We start from the raw sequence: 20,279 nt of genomic DNA on the forward strand, positions 1-20,279 counted from the left end.
ATACAACTTCTGTTCTTCACCTCTTCGTTAATTTGACTTTATATCAACTATTTCATCAAGTTACAGTTTTGGAATTTTTCCCACTAATTGCACTAATTCTTCATCTACTTCGTTTTCTTCCCCTTGTAACAAACAACAAAGCAAACTTAACTACAACTGCAATATTGGCTTTGTGGCCCACATTGCCTGCCATATTATATAGTTCCAAAATTTTGTCGAGAAAGATGATTTCAGTAAAATGACAGATATGTGTAACAGAATTGATGTTAGAGCGGATATTTGTTTTTCTGTTTTGAGAGGATCTTTGAACTGAAGGATAGTTACTTAAACAGATTGCTGTACTTTGGATTGCCGCAGGCGTACGTCGTCTGCTGACACATGTAGGATGGGGGTAGTGTTTGTTGTTATTTTTTTATCGCCCAAGTATTGCCAGCTCATGAAGCTTGCTGTTGATAGAAATATGCTCCGATAACTTATAAGGTATGTTATGTTTTCTATACAAAACAATTTATCGCAGGAAATTAAGTCATGATCACAGTGTTTCATTACTTGTTTCACGCAGGTGTTACTACATTTTTAGATGTATACATTGTTGCAGGGCTTCATATGTAAGCGCAAAAATTCAGTATACATAATGAAATATCATACTTAAAGTTTGCCGAATACGAGATAACTGGTTCAGCGTTGTAATATAATGTACGAGGAATGATAAGGAAAGCTTGACATTTCCAAGCAGATGTCTGAAAGTGACAAATGTGAATTAAAGAACATCATAGTTTCAGTCAATAAAAGTCGTCTGGGTTTAGGAACGCGGTCCCAAACCCAGAGGAATTTTATTTAAGTATGACCTGAGCGAATGTACGTCTATGCAACATTCTGCGTAATTGACTTCTAGTGATTTTACACCTTTAAGCAGCGCTAATGAAGTATAATAAAAATGAATGTTGTTGAATACTTTGATTACTTACCAGTGTCCACCTTATAGTTTTTGAATTGTTAGTTATTATTTCATCAAAATAAATTTAAACTAACGCAGAAATAACGTAGAGAGATAAGCCCGCAGTGAAGAGAAATTATCAAAATAATTTTGAGAAACTTTTACTTACATTGTGTTTGGCTGGAGTTTCATCACTTTGATTAATTTGACTGCCAGTGTGTTTTTGTTGATACTTGCTAAAAATAGATACTCCATGTGTTTTGGTATTATTTGTTGTAATCTGGCAAGTGTTGCGAGTTGTGGTCTTCCCAGGAACAGGTCTTCCCCTGAACAGCATTACCATGTACCTGACACTGCCTGAACCAACCTGGGGTATGATTACCATGGCCTCCTCCTGGATTACGTTTTCTTCGACATTTAACAAATCACATGAATGTGCACTCGGCCCTTTTTCATGCGGGTAAAATGTGGCCAAACTGATACATCAGGATGTGCAGCATTTGCCATGTAGAAAGAATCTGACATCTTTAATTTTTGGAATGATGACAAATCACAGTATGGTTCTTCAAATAAGACCATGGCAATTTACTTATTATCCTTGTCAAACTTGTCTGGTGTACTGGCTGTAAAGATTGCAACCAGTTATACATAGTTATATTTTACACAGTTTTATTAAATTATGTGTCAACAGATATTTTGAACTTTTTCACAGTGCCAGGTGCCTTAGAATATCTATATTTGTCATAGAGCATGTTTTAGATACTCTGACAACTAGTCTTGACTTGTTTCACACATTACAGCAGTCCATTTTTGTGTTGATTAGATTAGATTCAGTTTTTGTTTCATAGACCCAAAAAATGAGATGATTCTTGTGGGTGTGAAACATGTCGAAAAGTATAACATGAAACATTTGAATATAATACTTGCTACCCTGATCATTTGTCTGGAGATTGTCGAAATAGATGAATACAACGTGGTAAACTGGAACAGCTAATATTTACAGAATTAACATGCTGTCAGAATGAAACATTGCTACGCACTATTAATACATTTATCATACACAAAATACCTAATCTTGACTGTTGTGACCAAGTGCTGTCAAAACTGAAATCAGACATTTTTACTTAAGCTGGCTTAACAGTCTCTGTTAAGATATTCATTTATAGAGTAGAAGGAGTTGTCTATCAAAAAGTTTTTCAAACTCTGTTTAAACCATGCTTTATCTGAAACCAAGTTTTTAATGGTTACTGGCAGTTTTTAAAAATGTGTGTTCCTGAATATTGGACCCCTTGTTGGAGCAAGATAAGTGATTCTTGCCTTATAGACCCTGTATTATTTCTAAACTGGAAATTTGAATTTAAACTCTTGAGTTCTACTGCTGCCTGCAAATCGGTGGTGACAGCAAATTTGTTTCCTTTAGAGATTGCAGTCAGGTTGTATCCCTAGCAAAAAATGCTACATGTCCAAAATTGAAGATGCAGAGCCATGTAGTGTCATCAGTATGGAATTAGCATTATTATTTGTTCATACAGGCATCCTTTTACATTGACATATACGGTACATCATCTTAAACAAGGAAACAGAGCTCAGGAAATATCTACCAGAATATGAACAATTTTGGAATAAAAATGACTACTCACAGAATACGTGTTGTGCCATCATTGTGAGACAAAATATTATGAAAACATTACCACCTTCTCGGCGGAGGGAGGTTAGGGAAGGTAGCTGGCAGCTCGCACTGAGGCAGCAGACATGCGGGATAGGAATGTGTGAGGGAGGGGCAGCATATGTATGAGCACAGGAACCAATTAGTTCGAGTGGTGCATGGAGAGGGAGCCAGAACAAAAGAAGGGGACCCTGTTGCTTAGAGGATGTGGGTGCAGTGGTTTAGTGGAGATTGAGGGCCAGGAGGATGACGGTAGTGAAGAATGTAGCGCTAGGATAACTCCCGTGGAAAGCTGCTGCTGGGGAAGGACCCAGTTGATATGGGTTGTGAAGTACCAACCAAACTCAAGTGTATTGTGCTTAGCAGTGTTTTCTGTCGCTAGGTAGTCAACTCTGTTTTTGCTCACAGTTAGGTGGTGGCTATTCACTCTGATGGGTAGCTGGTTGGTGGTCAAGCACACACAAAATGCTATGCTGGTGCTTTTACTGGTGACCCTGCCACTGATGGTATAGAATAAGCCTATGACAGAACTAAAATGGGATGTGCCAGGTGAGTGAATCAGGTAGCCTGGGTCTACCACAGTGATACGAACCCTGTGACAAGGGTTTGGGAGTGAGAATGGGATAGATTTGGACCAGAATCTTGTTTAGATTGGGTGGGCAGTAGAATATCACTTTAGGAGTGGTATGGGTAGGAGATCCCTCATATCTGAGCATGCAGATGGTTAATCAAAGTCCTCGCAAAGAACGGGGTTCAGTTGCTTCTGCATACTGGACAAGGGAATTCTTGTCACCGCAGATACACTGTCCGTGGGTAGACAGGCTGTATGGGAGTGATTTTTAATGTGGAAGGGATGACAACTGTCAAAATGCTGTTAGTGTTGGTGGTTAATGGGCTTGATATGCCCAGAGGCATTGATGGAATCATCATAGAAGTGGAGGTCAACATCCAGGAAGGTGGTGGCATGTTGGGCTGTGGAGTACCGAGTGATGTGGATCACAGAGAAGGTGTTGAGACTGTGGAAGAATGAGGATAGGGTTTCTTGCCCTTGGCCCTGGCTCCCTATCATAAAGATATCTTCTATGAACCTGTGCCAGATGGGGGTGTGGTGTTTTGGGAGGCTTGGAATGTTTCCTCTGTAAGATATATGAACATATTTGCTTATGAGGATGCCATGTGGGCACCCATGACTATGTTGTGGGTTTATTTATATATCTGCTCCTTAAATGAAAAGTAGATGTTTGTGAGGATATAATTGATTAGATGTATAATGGATGAAGTTGTGGATTAGGAAACTTAAGGACATCGGAAGAGGTAGTGTTTGATAGCAGCAAAGCAATGGGTATGCGGTACGTTCATATATTGGAAGGTGGCATCAACAGTTACGAGCAGGGATCCAGGTGGTAATGGGGTGAAAGTGGTTGAGAGTGGTGAAGGAAGTGGTTTGTATCTTTGATATGAGAGGGTAGCTAAGAGCAATTGGTTGGAGGCATTGGTGGACAAGAGTGGAAATTGTTTTCAGTGGAAGCACAGTAACCAGCTACAATTTGGCATCCAGAAATGTTTGGTTTACAGAGCTTGGTAAGCATGGTGAAGGTGGGTGTGTGGGTTTCATTGGGGTGAGAAGGGAGATGGAGTTAGGGGAAAGATTCTGGAATGAACCTAAGGATTTGCATAGGGATTGGAGATTATGTTGGACTTCTGAGATAGGTTCACTATGCGAGAGCTTTTAAGCATAAGAGTTAGACAATTAGCAGAAGATTTTTACAACTCCAAACCCACAGCCATATTCCTTATGCATATAATCAGTTACTTACTCAAACACAATTACTTTTCCTTTGAGAGAGAAAATATACAGGGTGTAACCAAATTCCTTTACAGACTTTGAGGATAGGTTCCTTAAACAAGGAAAAAATATCTAATAAACAATACGTATGTTAAGAGCTATGAGCACTTGTTCGTCTTTGATATTGTGAAACACCTCTCTTCTACTGCAAGCTCTTTGCTTTCCATATTTTGGCAGGAGGTAGTGTAGAGAAAAAAAAAAAAGAAGGTCCAGTAAATGTGGGCTCTACAATTGATGTGTTAAGAGCTGCGAGCACTTGCTCTGTAGGAGAGATGTCTTTCACAATAGCGGAGGAGGACAACTGGTCCTAGCTCATAAAGTGAGCATGTTATAGCTCATGTTTACTGGGCATTTTTTTCTTGTTTTAGGCCATACTACTCCCTCGCAAAATATGAAAGCAAAGAGTTTGCTTTAGAAGAGATGTGTTTCACAGTATCAAAGATGACCAAGCACTCACAGCTCTAATGTATGCAATTTAGAGCCCATATTCAGTAGATTTTTGTGTGTGTGTGTGTGTGTGTGTGTGTGTGTGTGTGTGTGTGTGTGTGTGTGTGTGTGAGGAAACTGTCCTCAAAACCAAACAAGCTCATGGCACAGCGACATGTACTTATGTTGCAACCTCCTATGCCAATCTGTTTAAAGGCCATCTAGAAGGAACCTTCTCCACCTCCAAAATGCCAAACACTATGTCCAATTCAGGTTGTTTGATAATATTTTCACAATCTGTAGTCGGGCCAAGAAACATCCCTACAACACATCCCTCATTTCTTTGAAGCCTCAACACCTTCTATCCGACCTGGTTCTCCATAGCCCAGCATGTCACCTTTGTGAATCTTGATCTCCACCTGAGTGAAGGCTCCATCCATACCTCTGTCCATATCAAGCGCACTAACGACCAACAGTACCTATATATTGACAGCTGTCTCTTCTTCCACACCAGAAAATTATTCTCATATAGCCTGGGCACGAGTAGGCAGCATATATTCAGTGACGAGTATTCTATCGCCCAGTATGCTGAAGAAATCGCAAAGGCCTTCACAGACAGGTGCTAACCCCTAACCTAGTCTGCAAACAGATTTACCACTCCATATCCTCACACACGCTTAAATCTTCCACCACCCGCTAGAACAAGCTGCAAAGGAGCACCCCCTGGTCACCCAATGTAATACCAGACTGGAGCAACTGAACAATGTCCTTTTCCAGGGATTTGATTACCTATCAGCATGGCTGGAAATGAGGGACATCCTACCCACGATCCTCCCCACCACTCCTAAAGTGATATTCTGCCACTCAGCCAATCTACACAACATCCTGGTCCATCCCTATTGCACACTCACTCTCAACACTATGCAACAGAATTCATATCACTGTGAGCTGATTCACTCAGCATATCCTATTCTACTCCTGTCACAAGCATATCCTATCCCATCAGTGGCAGGGCCACCTGTAAAAGCAGCCACATCATATACCAGCTCTGCTGCAATTTCTGCACAGCTGCTTATGCGTGCATAACCACCAGTCATCAGAATGAATTGTCGCCACCAAATTGTGGTTAAGAACAGAGTTGACCATCCAGTGCTGAAACCTGCTGCTGATTGCAGCACACCGTTAGTTCAATGCCAGCTTCACAACCCGTCCCATCTGAATCCTTCTCCCAGCCCAACTTTCTGAACTTTGCAACTGTGGACGTTATTCTTACAACACATCCTTCACTCCCATAATCTACCTAACCTCAGCCTCCACTAACCCACCATGCACACACCCTCTAACAGCAGCATTCCCTTAATCTGTCCTGTCACCCTCTTACAATCTATGTCTCCATGTTATTATCCTCGTGTGCTGCACCAACTCACTGACTCAGTTGCCTGTGCATCTGCTGCCTTTCCTCCCACACATGTGCCACAGTTACCACTTCCCAGTCCATGTCCCCCTTTTGTCCCACTACCTACCTCTCTCTCCTCAGGGAGCTCACTCTCCTTTGTGAGTATATGCTTGACCACCACAAGGTCCCAGCCCTTCCAATGCTACTTCCCTTTGCATGCTGCAAGTCTATCCTTCTATTATTGTTTTTTTTTTTTTCCTCTGTACCTTTCCATCGGATGGTCTTCTCGCTGTTGATTGTACTTAGATCTGGTTCCCTGGCTCTGTTATGGGAAGAGGAAGAAGCCAGACATCTGGGTGTGAAAGACTTTACCCAATACCTTGCATGTAATCAATACCTGGTATGTAACAAAACCATTATTTTTTTGTTGAAAAAATTGATGACAAATTTGGGAAAGTTGAGTCTTTGCGAAAAATTTGAAATGGTCCGTTATTGATTAAAGCTTCATCTGTGTGGTTTTCAGGCACGTGATCATCTAGGTGACATGGCTGTGACCATTACCCTACATAAAACTTTAAACAATGTCCAAGAAATCCAGAGATCTTACATTCCACAGATGAGGAACTCCTGACTGATCTCCAGCCACAAGGCATACCTTTTATCATGCATGCTCAAGAAAGTGCCGAAAGATAATCGTACGGATACAGACACCTTTATTTTAGGCTTTGAAGGAAATGTCCTCCTGGAGAAAGTTAGACTCATGGTGTACAGGTACAAAATGAAATTGTGTGCTCCACTGCCTATGATGTGTTCAGATGCTTACACTTAGGATATAAGTCATCCCATTTCATGGCGGGACCAGAATGTGAAATATATGGACACGCACTCCATGAAGGTAGTCCTCATGAACATCTACCCCTGTTTGTCAACTGCGTGGAGCACCTTCTTCAGCATTCACCAGATTGATCAGTTATTAAGAAAGAACAGAAGATCCAGGAATACAAATCTGGTTACTTGTCTTATACTGAGGCATGGAATAAAACTGTCAGCGGGCCCAGGGGGTTATCTGGCCATTGATTTATCAATTCGCAGCCCAGGACTTCTCCCATCTATCCACTGGAGAACACATGACGACCTGTGTGGTAGTGACCATTTCCACAACTTCCTGTCACTGCCCCGGCGTCAGGCCCACAGACGCCTGCCCAGATGGGCTTTAAACAAGGCAGACTGGGAAACTTTCACCTCTGCTGTCACCGTTGAATCTCCCCCACATGATAACATCAATGTGATGGTTGAGCAGGTGACTACTACCATTGTTTCTGTGGGAGGAAACACGGTCCTTTGCTCTTTAGGGTGCCCCTGGCGTAAGGCCTGCGTTTGCCAACTTGTCAAACGACGGAAGCAGGAGTGTTGGGAGAGATACATCTCAACCATTGGGTGCCATACATCACCTTCCCAAGGTCGGACAAATATAAAAAGGTTTTCAGGTACTAGATCCCAGCAAGTGTTACGATAAATAGCGTGTTATCTACCAATGCAAACGCGATTGCCGAGGACCGAGGACTTTGCTGAGCACTATGCTCGAGCCTCTGCGTCGGAGAATATCCCCCCCCCCCCCCCCCGAGCCTCTTACACTCTCAAATCTCAAATGGTGGCTGTAAGGGAAAGTTATCTCGTTCACTACATGCTACAGTGAATCCTATAACACTCCATTTACAGAGTGGAAGAAGACCCTTGCACGTTGCCCCGACACAGCTCCTAGGCCAGATCGCACCCACAGCCAGATGATTAAACATCTCTCATCTGACTACAAGCTACATATCCTCATCATCTTCAACCGGATCTGGTGCGATGGTGTCTTTCTGTCGCAGTGGTGGGTGGGCACCATCATTCTGGTGCTCAAACCCGGTAAAAACCCACTTGGTGTGGATAGCTATCAGCCTCACCAATGTTCTTTGTAAGCTGCTGGAACGTATGGTGTGTCGACGGTTGGGTTGGGTCCTGGAGTCAAGTGGCCTGCTGGTTGCATGTCAAGGCAGCTTCTGCCAGGGTTGCTCTACCACTGATAATCTTGTGTTCCTTGAGTCAGCCATCCAAACAACCTTTTCCAGATGCCAACACCTTGTTTCCGTCTTTTTTTTATTTCAAAAAATGTATAACACAATCTGGCAACATCGTATTCTTGCCACATTATACGAGTGGGGTTTCCGAGGTCCACTCCCAATTTTTATCCAAAATTTCCTGTCGCTTCGTAGTTTCTATGTCCAAGTTGGTGCCTCCCATAGTTCCCCCCCATATCCAGGAAAATGGGGTCCTGCAGGGCACTGCTCCACCAGTACTGGTATTGCTGAGTGACTCCTACAGGGAGCCGTCCACAAGGCACAGTCATGGGCTCTATCCCATGGTGTCCAGTTTTCGGTCGCAAAGTCGTGTGTTATGCACTTCTGTTGGTGGAATACCGTTCATCCAGAACCAGAACTTTACCTTAATGACGATCCACTCACTGTAGTGGAGACATATCAATTCTTAGGACTGATTTTAGATGTTGGATTGACTTGGCTACCTACCCTTTGTCAGCTTAAGTGGGAGTGCTGGCAGCACCTCAGTGCTCTCCACTGCCTGAGCAACAGCAACTGGGGTGCAGATCACTCTACACTGCTGCAGCTCTACAGAGCCCTTGTTCAATCCTGCCTTGACTATGGGAATCTGGTTTATGGTTTGGTGGCGCCCTCAGTTTGCGTTTACTCAATCCAGTGCACCATAGTGGCATTTGCCTAGTGAGAGGAGCTTTAATGACGAGTCCGGTGACCAGCGTCCTTGTGGAGGCCGGAGGCCCTCCATTGCAGGTTAGGCGTGCACAACTGCTGGCCAGTTATGTTGCACCACATCCTCGTAGTTCTCCTGCGCATCCGAATCACAGTCTCCTTTTCCCACTCACGGTGGTTCATCTCCAGCATCAGTGGCCCTGGTCAGGGTTTCCAGTTGCAGTTCATGTCCGATCCCTTCTTTCCGAACTGGAGTCCTTACCTTTACCACCTATACTTGAGGTACATTCACGTACACCTCCATGGTGTACACCCAGGCTGTGGTTTTGCCTGGACCTTTCACATGGCCCTAAGGACTCGGTTAACCCTACGGCTCTCTGCTGCCACTTCCTCTTGCTGTTTGACATATACCGAGGTCAGAAAGTGGTTTATACCAACAGTTTGATGGCTGATGGTCACGTCGGCTTCGTGTATGTGCATGGAGGACATATTGAACAGCATTCTGGCACGATATACTGCTTTGTCAGTATGCCTGTTGGCTCTTATCAATGCCCGACCACCCGTCTTATCGTTCCTTTTTTGACTACTCTCTCGACCGTCAATACAGGTTTTATGTATCTGCTCTGCTACCCCGTGGAGTTTGCTTTCGTCGCCTCCTTCAGCAACTTGGTTTTCCACTCCCTGCAACCTTTAGAGTGGGCGAGAGCCAAACGCCACCTTGGCTCCAGGCTCAGGTTCGCGTTCACCTTGACCTCAGCTCGCTCCCAAAGGAGGTTACCCCAGCTTCGGTATACCGCCCGCGGTTTGTCGAACTTCGTTTGAAGTTCATTAATACGATCTTCATTTATACAGATGGCTCTAAGACCAGTGATGGTGTCGGGTGTTCTTTTATTGTCGGGACACACAGTTTCAAATACCGGCTCCATGGCCATTGTTCGGTCTTCACAGTTGAGCTATTTGCCCTCTATCAGGCTGTTCTTTACATCCGCCGCCACCGAAATTCTGCTTATGTCATCTGCTCTGATTCCCTGAGCGCCATCCAGAGCCTCAGTGATCCATATCCGGTTCACCCTTTCGTGCACCGGATCCAACGCTCTCTTCAGCAGCTGGCGGACGACAGTTCTCCGATTACCTTTATGTGGGTTCCTGGCCATGTCGGTATCCCTGGGAACAAAGCTGCAGATGCCGCGGTCAAGACTGCGGTCCTCCAGCCTCGGACAGCTTCTTGTTGTGTGCCTTCATCTGATTTTAGCAGGGTCATTTGTCAGTGCATTTTATCGCTGTGGCATGCTGATTGGTCTACACTTACTGAAAACAAGCTTCGGGCCTTGAAACCTCTCCCCACGGCTTGGACGACCTCTTCACGCCCTTCTCGGCGGGAGGAGGTCGTTTTGGCCTGGTTACGGCCTGGACACTGCCGGTTGAGCCACCGCCATCTGCTGACGGCTGCGCCGGCGCCGTTCTGCCCATGTGGGCAAGTGCTGACGGTACGCCACATTTTAACGTCCTGTCTGAATTTTAATACACTGCGCATTGATCTTGGCCTGCCATGGACTCTGGATGAAATTTTAGCAGATGACCCAGGAGCTGCTGCTCGCGTTCTTCATTTTATCCACTTGACAAACCTGTCTATGGACATTTGATTATGCTGTTTTCTTTTAATCCCTTGCCTGTTAATGTGCCTTTTATAGTGTTGTCCTTTTTAGTTGCTGTTTCAACATTGTGCCTCGCAGTGCATTCATAATTTAGTCTGGGTGCTAATGACCACTGTAGTTGTGGGCCCTAAAACCACAAAAAAAATAAAATTGCCCGATGGCTGCAGTGTTTTCACTGCCAAGCTGGTGGCTATATCTCGTACTCTTGAGCACGTCCATTCATGTCCTGGGGAGTCGCTTCGTCTGGGTACTGACTCCTTGAGCAGCCTACAAGCTATCGTCCAGTGCTACCCTCATCATCCTTTGGTAGCGACCATCCACGAGTTCATATATGCCCTGGAACGGTCTGATGGTTCAGTGGTGTTTGTCTTGACCCCAGGCCACGTCGGAATCCCAGGCAACGAACTAGCCGACGGGGTGGCCAAACAGACTACGCGGAAATTGCTTATGGAAATCGGCTTCTCTACAACTGACCTGAGTTCAGTGCTACGCCGCAAGGTTTTGTGGCATTTGGAGACATAATGGCATAACCTCAGCATGCACAACAAACTGTGTGCCATTAAGGAGACTATGACTATGTGGCAGTCCTCCATGTGGGCCTCTCGCAGGGACTCTGTGGTTCTCTGCCAACTTTCATTGGCCACGCTTGTATGACACAAGGCTACCTCCTGCGCTGTGATGACCCACCTTAGTGTTGGTGCAGCGCCCGGCTGACAGTTGCCCATATCTTGATGATCTTTCCTTCTTTGGCTGCCCTGTGACGGACTCTTCAGTTACCAGACTCGTTGCTATTAATTTTAGCTGACAACACCTCATTGGCTAATTTAGTTTTACGTTTTATACGTGACATTGGGTTTTATCTTTCTATATAATTTTTAGCACATGTGCTTTGTCCCTTTGTGCTCTCCACTCTAATGCTTTTAGGGTTGATTTTGTAATGTGTCGCAGAATGGCTGGCTTATCCTTTTTATTCTCACAGTTGGCCAGCCATGGTCACCTGCTCTCTTGTTTTTACTCCTTCTACCTGTTTCTTGCTTCTCTCTGTGGTTTTCTTTTCCTGTTTCGCCCATTATAGTGTTGGTTGTCCTTCTGTCGTTCTTCTGGTTTTTCCTCTCTTGTTATTGTGGGTTTTTCCTCTCTCCTGTTATTGTGCTGTACACCTTTCTTTTCTTCTTTCCCTTGTGTACTTACTTACCCAGCAACAAGGGACTGATGACCTCACAGTTTGGTCCCTGCCCCCCCCCCCCCCCCCGCCCTCTTTTAAACCAACCAACCAACCAACCAACTAATGATCCACTCAGTGTAGTGAAGACGTATCGATTCTTAGGACTGGTTTTCGACGTTGGATTGACTTGGCTACCTCACCTTCGTCAGCTTAAGCGGGAGTGCTGGCAGCACCTCAATGCCCTTCGCTGCCTGAGCAACACCAACTAGGGTGCAGATCGCTCTACACTGCTGCAGCTCTACAGAGCCCGAACTTGCTGACATGCTGGCCAGACAGGCTATGTGGAAACTGCTCCTGAAGATGGGCATCTCTGAAACTGACCTCAGCTCTGTCTTGCACTGCAAGGTTTTTCGGCTTTGGGAGATGGAGTGGCATAACAGTATGCACAACAAACTGCGCGTGTCATTAAGGAGACTGTGACTGTGCGGAAGTCTTCCCTGTAGGCTTCTCACAGGGAATCAGTTGTCCTTTTCCAGCTCTGCATTGGCCATACGTGGCTCACATGTGGTTACCTCCTCCGTCGCAAGGACCCACTTCAGTGTTGCTGTGGCTCCCGAATGACAGTTGTCCACCTCCTGCTGGACTGCTCACTTCTAGTTGCTCTGCAGTGGACTTTTAACTTTCCTGTCTCCCTACCTTCGGTGTTGGGCGACAATGCCTCAACAGCAGCTTTAGTTTTACGTTTTATTCGTGAGGGTGGGTTTTACCATTTGATCTGAGTTGTAGCGCATGTCCTTTGTCCCTCTGTGTCCTCCACCCTAGGGCTTTTAGGGTGGAGGTTTAAATGTGTTGCAGAGTGGCTGGCTTTTCCTTTTTTATTCTCGTGGTCAGCCAACCTTGGTAAACTGCTTTCTTGTTTTTAATCTCCTCTCCCTGTTTCTTGTGTCTCTCTGTGGCTTTCTTGTCATGTTTTGTCCATTGTAGAGTTTGTTGTCCTTCTGCCGTTCTTGTGGTTCTTCCTTTCTCCTGTTATTGTACCGTATGTTTTCTTTGTTTTCTTCTTTCCTCTTGGGTGATTGTTCTACTGGAAACAAGGGACTGATGACCTTGCAGTTTGGTCCCTTCGCCGCCCCCCCCCCCCCCCCCTTTTAAACCAACCACGGAAGAAATATAATCACCTACATGCTGTGGATATGACGATCAATTACGCTAATATCACTACCATCTTCTCTATCTTTCCCCAATCAGATCTCCCATCACTCTCCTCTCCCGCGGTTCCCACGATACCTTCTTTGGAACCACTTCCAAACCCAGCCGTAGATGTCTATTGGTAACGGGGCTCCCTCTCGGTATCCCTCTCCATGGCAAAACCCAGACCTGAGGCCTGTTGCCAAACAGTGGCTGAAGGAGCCACAGCCTGTGGATCCCAGGCTGTCCACTTATTCAACTGTCTCCAAGCTCAATGCGAATAGCCCATTGAATTACTCTTGCCCACTGCCACCACCATCACAACAACAAAAACAATAACAATAATAATGAGAATCAGGATAAGGCTCTGCCAGTGCCCCTGGAGGTGCCAGAACCCCCCATGCAGTTGGATTCTGAGACGATAATTCCATTCCACTGGAAACAGGCAGTGATCCTCTGGCATGATGAGACCTCCTGGCCTCTTCATGCCTAGCGTGACTAATCGTCAGGTGGTCATGCATTGGAATTGTTTTGAGTACTACTGTCATCTTCCAGAACTACAACACCTTTCTTCTTCTTCTGGGGTTTTTATTGCTCTCCAAGAAATGCACTTCACCGATGATTATTCTCCAATGCTTCGTCGCTGTCATGCATTCTGTTGGAACTGTGCTGGTCCCAAGAAGGCATCTGAAGGGATCTGTACTTTCGTCTCTACATTGTTGTCAGTGAATGGATTCCCCTTTGTACCTCATTGGGACAATAGCGTGTTGGTGTAAATGACCTCAGTGATCACCCTTTGCAATGTTTACCTACCCCCAGGCAGGCCACTGAATTGATCACATTAACCCTTCCCCCCATTTTCTCCTGCTTGAGGACTTCAACAAACACCACCCCCTGTGGGGGAGTACAATTCATCTGGTAGGGGCCTAATAATTGACCAGCTTCTCACAAACCATGATTCTGTGCCTCCTCAGTGGTGGTTCTCCTATGCATTTCATTGCTGGCATGTTTTCAGCTATTGATCTAATGATCTCTTCCTGTAAGTCTGTAACTTTGCTACATTGGTACTACATTGTGATATTTTTAACAGTGAGCACTTTTCCTGTGATCCTGTCAGTTCCTTGCCACTGCCAGACTGAGTGACTACCATGTTGGGCCCTTCATGGAGCCAACTGGCCTTTATCTGTCTCTGCTGTTACATTTGCTGCCTCTCTGTCAGACTGTATTGATGAGGTTGTGCAGTATATCTCAGACATGATCATACATGCCATTGGAACTGCCATTCTGTTTTCTACTGGAGTCCCCATCCCCACCATTGGCCGGTGTCATGGTGGACCAGAGAAATTGCAGTAGCTGTTCCAGATTGCCAACGAGGTGTGCAATGATTTTGCAGACCAATCTTATCACTTTCAGATGGCTTCATGCTAAGGCTCACTGTTTGATCAAAAAGAAGTAATGCTGAGAGAACTATGTTTCCTCCCTGTTGATGTATATCTCTTCATCTCAGGTGTTGGCCAAGCTCCGTAGTCTTATTGGCTGCCAACATTCAACAGCTATTCCAGGTCTTGTCCGACAGGGTGGTCTTTGTACCAATTCATCAGTTGATGCAGAACACCTTGCGACCCACTTTGTGATGGCATTGGCATTCTCTCCATATCTGGCCACCCCTTTGTGTTTGACTCCCCACCAGGCTGAGTCCTATAATGAACCCTTTACTGATTGGGAACTACTTCATGTTCTTGTCTCATCCTACAGCACAGCTTCAGCCCCTGATTTAATTTGCAGTCAGATGATCCGTCATGTGAATGTTCCCCAGAGGCAAAATCTTCTCAGGGTTTTCAACAGTATTTGGCTCCAAGGTGGTTTCATCTTGAAGTGGCTAGATAGCGTAGTTATCTCAGTCGTTAAATCGGGCAAGAACCTAATGTCTATCTACAGTTACTGGCCGATTGACCTGACCAATGTACTCTTTAGGTTGCTTGAAAGGATGGTTGACTGCAGATTATGCTGTGTTCTCAAATCTCGGGGCCTTTTGTCCCCCCTATCAATGTGGTTTCCAGGAGGGATGATCTACAACTGACTGTCTGCTTAGGTTGGAAGTAGCAATCTGACAAGCTTTTTCTAAACTCCAACACCTTATTGTAGTCTTTTTTGACCTGCATAACACTTTTGACACCAATTGGTGTCATCACATTTTACTTACCTTCCTTGACTGGAACTTTTGATGCCCTGTGTCTATTTTTATTCATCAGTTTTTATCCCACTGGTTGTTCCAGGTTAGAGTCAGCACTTTACTCATCTCTCCATGGGTCTAAGAAAACTGCAGTGTGCAGGGCTCTGTGTTGAATGTCACTCTCTTCCTCATAGACATGAATGGCTTGTGACGTCTGTTGGGCTGCTGGTCAACCCTATGTTGTACATTAGTAATTTTTGCATTTGGTACAGTTCCCACTCTTTAGTCTTTGATGAATGCCAGCTCTGAGGTGCCATCCAGTGGCACTCTGCGTTTGCTCTGTAGTTTCCAATTCTCTCCTATAAAAATCTGAGTCATGCGTTTCTGTCATCATAACATTGTCCATTCTGACCAAGAACTCTACTTAGGTACCCAACACTTGGGCATTGTAGTATAGTCCATTTCTTGAGCCTCCTTTTGGATAAAAAGCTGAATTGGCTGCCTTATACTTGTCATCTGAAGACTAGCTGCATGCTTAATGCTCTCTGCTTCTTTGCCCACACATCTGGGGTTGTGGATCATGCTACTGTTATCTTTACTCAATGGACCCTAGTCTCGTTCTGAGTGTAGTATAGTTGCCAGATTTATGACTCGGCAGCTCCTTCAGCTTTGAAACTGTTAGACCCACTCCTCCATCATGGTGTATGTCTGGGCACTGGTGCTCTTTGGACTAGTCCTCTAGACAGTCTCCTTGCCGAAGCAGGGATCTTCCCTCTTCAGATCTGATGGTACAAGCTCTTGGTCTCCTAAGCAATCGCCATTTGACTATCCCATGATCATCCCATATATCCCATTCTCTTCTTTGGATACAAGGGATGTCGTCATCCTGATATCTGCCTGTGGGTGGAATTACCAGTTGGAATGCTCCTATCTTCCCTCTGTCAAGATCTCCCATCTCCCCTTCCAAGACTGTATTCCGCATGTTTTCTCACGTATTCCCCCTTGGATGGCACCCAGGCCCTTCGAAGATCCTGAAGTCGCAGTTGTTCCCATGACCTTTCAACATCTGTTACTTTCAGTTTTTCAAGAGTTCCAGAGTGCTACCATCTTTTACACCAGCAAATCTAAAACTGAGGATCAGACAGGATATGCTTTTATGTCACAGTCCTCTGTCATCTCCACATTGGTCACACCAGGTTAACCCATAGTTTTATTTTGTATAACAAGCCACCCCCACGCTGAGGTTGTGAGGCTGTACAGATAGAGTAGCTCATATCTTGGTGGAATGCACTTCTGGATTCATTGCCTGTAATGTAGGCAGACTTTCACGGATGGTTGACCTGGTTCTCAGTTTTGTCTCTGAAAGTGGTTTTTATTATCAGTTGTAATGTTTTAATCCACCTCTGGAGAAGGGACGTGATTATTGGGGATGGGGCATCTCCTGGTGTGTGCTAGATCTGGGGCTTCCCCTGACCCTACCTCCTTGACCAAGCTACTCCTTCCTCTCTCTTTCAATCACTTTTAGATTTGGTTTGCCCCCTTTGTACTGTACCCAATTTTCCATTCTAGGTGTTGTCACACTCTGTTGAGTAGTGGGTACTCTTGACTGTTATGGTTCAGGAGTGGGATAGCTGTGGATGGGATGTTTCCTGTTGCATGCTCACCAGCTGACTTCCTTATTTCCTTCATATTGCTTTTTATTATGGGCTCTACAAAATGTGACCATTAGGTTTTTATAGCCCTCTCACTTTTACTGTTATGAATCTCCCGACTACATGAGAAAGTGATCTCGGTAGACGTCTCAACTTCTGGATGCGCCACTCTTGGATCGAAGGACAGGTGACTTTGTTGTTGGTCCCACACTCTGGAAACATATACACTATCTGATAGAAAGTATCTGGACATCTGTTTGTGGTCATTAATAAGGGGTGTGTTCCCCTTTATGACTGAACTCTGCTGGGAACACTTTTAATGAGAAGTCTGAATGTCTGTGTAATTTATCTCAGAGGTGTTCCATTGGGTTATGTACAGACATTTGGACAGGCCAATCCATTTCAGGAACATTATTGTCCACAAACCATCACCTGATACATACTGGTTCATGACAGCCTGCATTGTCAGGGTGATATAGTCATTGTCTCTGAACTGCTCCTGTGCTGTAGGCAGTACACATTGCTGTAAAATGTAATCATGTCCTTCTACATTGAGCATAGTAAGTACAGTAAGAGGACCACACCCTAACCATGAAAACCACCCCCTTACAGTAAAACCACATTCGTTGTACTTCACTGTTAACACTACACGTGATGGGCGGTAAAGTTCTCCAGACACTGTCAAACCCAAACCCTTCTATCAATTTGCTACAGGGTATTAGATGATTTATCACTCCAAATCACTCATTTCCAGTCATCTGCTGTCAATTGACACCACCTCATTGATTGCTTAGTATAGACTTTATACATGTGTGGCTTTTGAGAAGCTGCCCGTTGTACTCCAGTCTTTTTAACTCCATACACACAGTCATTGTGCTAGTTGGACTGCTGGCAGCACTTTGGAACTCATGAATGATTCCTTCCACTGATTTAATATGATTGTTGACACACACCCTCCACAACGCTTGATGGTCCCTGTCCATCAGTATACGAGTTCTGCACAATATTGGTTTAACTATTGTTGTTGCTTTGCTTTTCCACTTCACATTCGCATAACCAACAGTTAACTTGTGCAGCTTTAAAAGTGTTGAAATGTCTCTGATGGATTTATTACTCAGGTGACATCCAATGACTAGACCATTTTCGAGGTCACTGTGATCTCCTGGCCAAACTATTCTGGTGTTACTACCTCTCTATTGACAACACAAAACTCTTTGTCTCCTTATATAATGGCAGATATGCCTTTTGTGACAAATGATCTATAGCTTAGGTCTAAGATTGGAAGGTGTTAATGTGGTTGTTAGTTGACAGAGCCAATGAATGTGAAATAAAATTTGTGGTAACATATTGACATGCAGTTTAGTTTGAAGTATGAGTTGACACTACATGTAACGCAGCTTGCTGAGCATGATGCCCTTTTTGCAGTAAAAACTAAATTAATAACTCTATGGTAGGTAATGGACACATTTTCAATGAGTATTTTGATCCATATTACATACATCTGTCATACATAATGCATAAAAAAATGCAAAGTGAATTCACTGTGTATCTTTTCCAGACACATAAATAAACATATGAGAAGAGTACAGGCCACATGGTTAGTCATGGCCTTGTTGAACAACCAGTCCCGAAATTTGTCTGAAGTGGTTTAAGAAAAACTAAATCAGAGTGATTAAATGTTGTGTGAACCTGTGTTCTCCTGAATCTGAACCCACTGTCTTAAGAAGAATGACCTATGTCAGTTGGTTATACAACAACTGTACGGTGTCAGTGATTAATGAATATTTGCACAATGTAGTGTTTTGTCTTTGTTGATGAAGATGGAAGCATTGATGTTTAGCTGCTTATGAAGTTTTTCATTGGACAGTTTTGGGTATGTTATGTCCACCGTCAGAAGTTGAGAATGCAATATAAGACATGGAAGTCATTGTAGAGGAATCATGTGTAGGGACACAGGAGGAACTTGTCATTTGACCAATGAGGACTGGAGAGATTGTAACATACAGTTCTTCATTACACTCAAATTACAAAAGTTGTGTGAGCTCATGGGACACTGATTATGCTGTTATGTCTGCAAGGATTGACAGATTAAATTTCTTGGCGGGCCACTATGTGTTTTTTGAGGGGAATAAACTGTTAGCTGGTACCTGCTTTCATCCTCTCACTTCTGTCTCCATTAACTCAAAATTTCATTGTACAAACACTTATTAATCAGTGGTATATACAGTTACATTGTGTGCAAACATTATTATTTGTTATAAATTATATCAGTATTTGCAACACTATTGTTACAAAATATGGATATCATTCTCTTAGAGATGAATTTCTGCAATTGGAGCCATGACATGGAGTGCCTTTATTTATTAGTAAATAGTAAGCTTGTATTTCTTTGCATCCCATCATGGCTCTTTGTGAAGGTACTTGCTAACATTTTTCTCAGTTACATAATCTATCATAGTTTTTAAGCTTATGACCTGAAGTGTAGCTTTTCTCAGTACTTCATAATATGGGGTGGCAGTAATTTCAAAATTTTACTTATATTATAGTCTTTTTCCAACTTCGTTGTTTATCAGCTGCAAAAATAAATCTAATCTAATCTAATCTAATCTAAATATAACAGTGTTCCAGATGCCGGTCATGCCTGCTGAGCAGAATTTTTACAATGGCTCCATACAAGCTTCAACACATTTGGATGGCTGTGAACAATGTATTTAACTTTTCATGGGTGCAAAAGTAAGTTCTTTTCTTTTTTACTGTTAATTTTTGTTCTACATAGGTGCACTACAATTGTAGAACTGGCCAACCTATTTAAAATTAACAAAGATTAAAATACACCAGAACATCTCAGAGGATTTGGTCTTTCCAATTTGATTACTATTTCTTCATGGCTATTGGAATGTGCCTCCTGGGTCTCGCTAAATCACAAGATACTTGAAGAGCTAGGGTATATATGATTGAGTTCAGGCCTGGTGACCCCATGTTTCCAATCTGAGAGTGCCTCACCATGGACTTCATTATACTGGCAAAGCAAATATAAGTAATTCACAGAATTTTCTGTCTAGATTGCACTTTCCTCCTCCCTGTTTACGCATTTCGGCAGACTGCTATCATCACATCTGCTGTAAAACAAAAAAGGTATAAACATGAGATACACTTTATTTCACGTATTACTAGAAAGATGATGTGCTCACAAATGCAGCATACAAATATGAAAGTACATATCAATAGCTTAAAGAATTAGTTCTACATATTATGACAAGTAGCACATGACATATCATATTTGAGAACACACTGGCAGCAACAAAATGATATATGAGGAAATAAATTTTTCACCCGACACCAGATTGTGCTTCCAACAAAAGAAAAGCAGACTCTACTTTAAAAGTAATGTAACAAGTTTCAGCATAAGT

At 43.7% G+C, this 20,279-nt stretch overlaps 1 protein-coding gene across 1 annotated transcript in view; it reads left to right on the top strand.

Annotated features, from left to right (window-relative positions):
• The first annotated feature begins 313 nt into the window (after positions 1-313).
• LOC124777813 (monocyte to macrophage differentiation factor) overlaps positions 314-20,279 on the top strand; it is a 148,027-nt gene continuing 128,061 nt past the window's right edge. The window contains exons 1-2 of the mRNA XM_047253331.1: positions 314-480; positions 19,490-19,602. Coding sequence (XP_047109287.1) covers positions 19,532-19,602 — 71 coding nt within the window. The 5' untranslated portion in view covers positions 314-480; positions 19,490-19,531. The remainder of the gene's footprint in view (positions 481-19,489; positions 19,603-20,279) is intronic.

This window comes from Schistocerca piceifrons, chromosome 2 (assembly GCF_021461385.2).
Source record: "Schistocerca piceifrons isolate TAMUIC-IGC-003096 chromosome 2, iqSchPice1.1, whole genome shotgun sequence".
NCBI lineage: Eukaryota > Metazoa > Arthropoda > Insecta > Orthoptera > Acrididae > Schistocerca > Schistocerca piceifrons.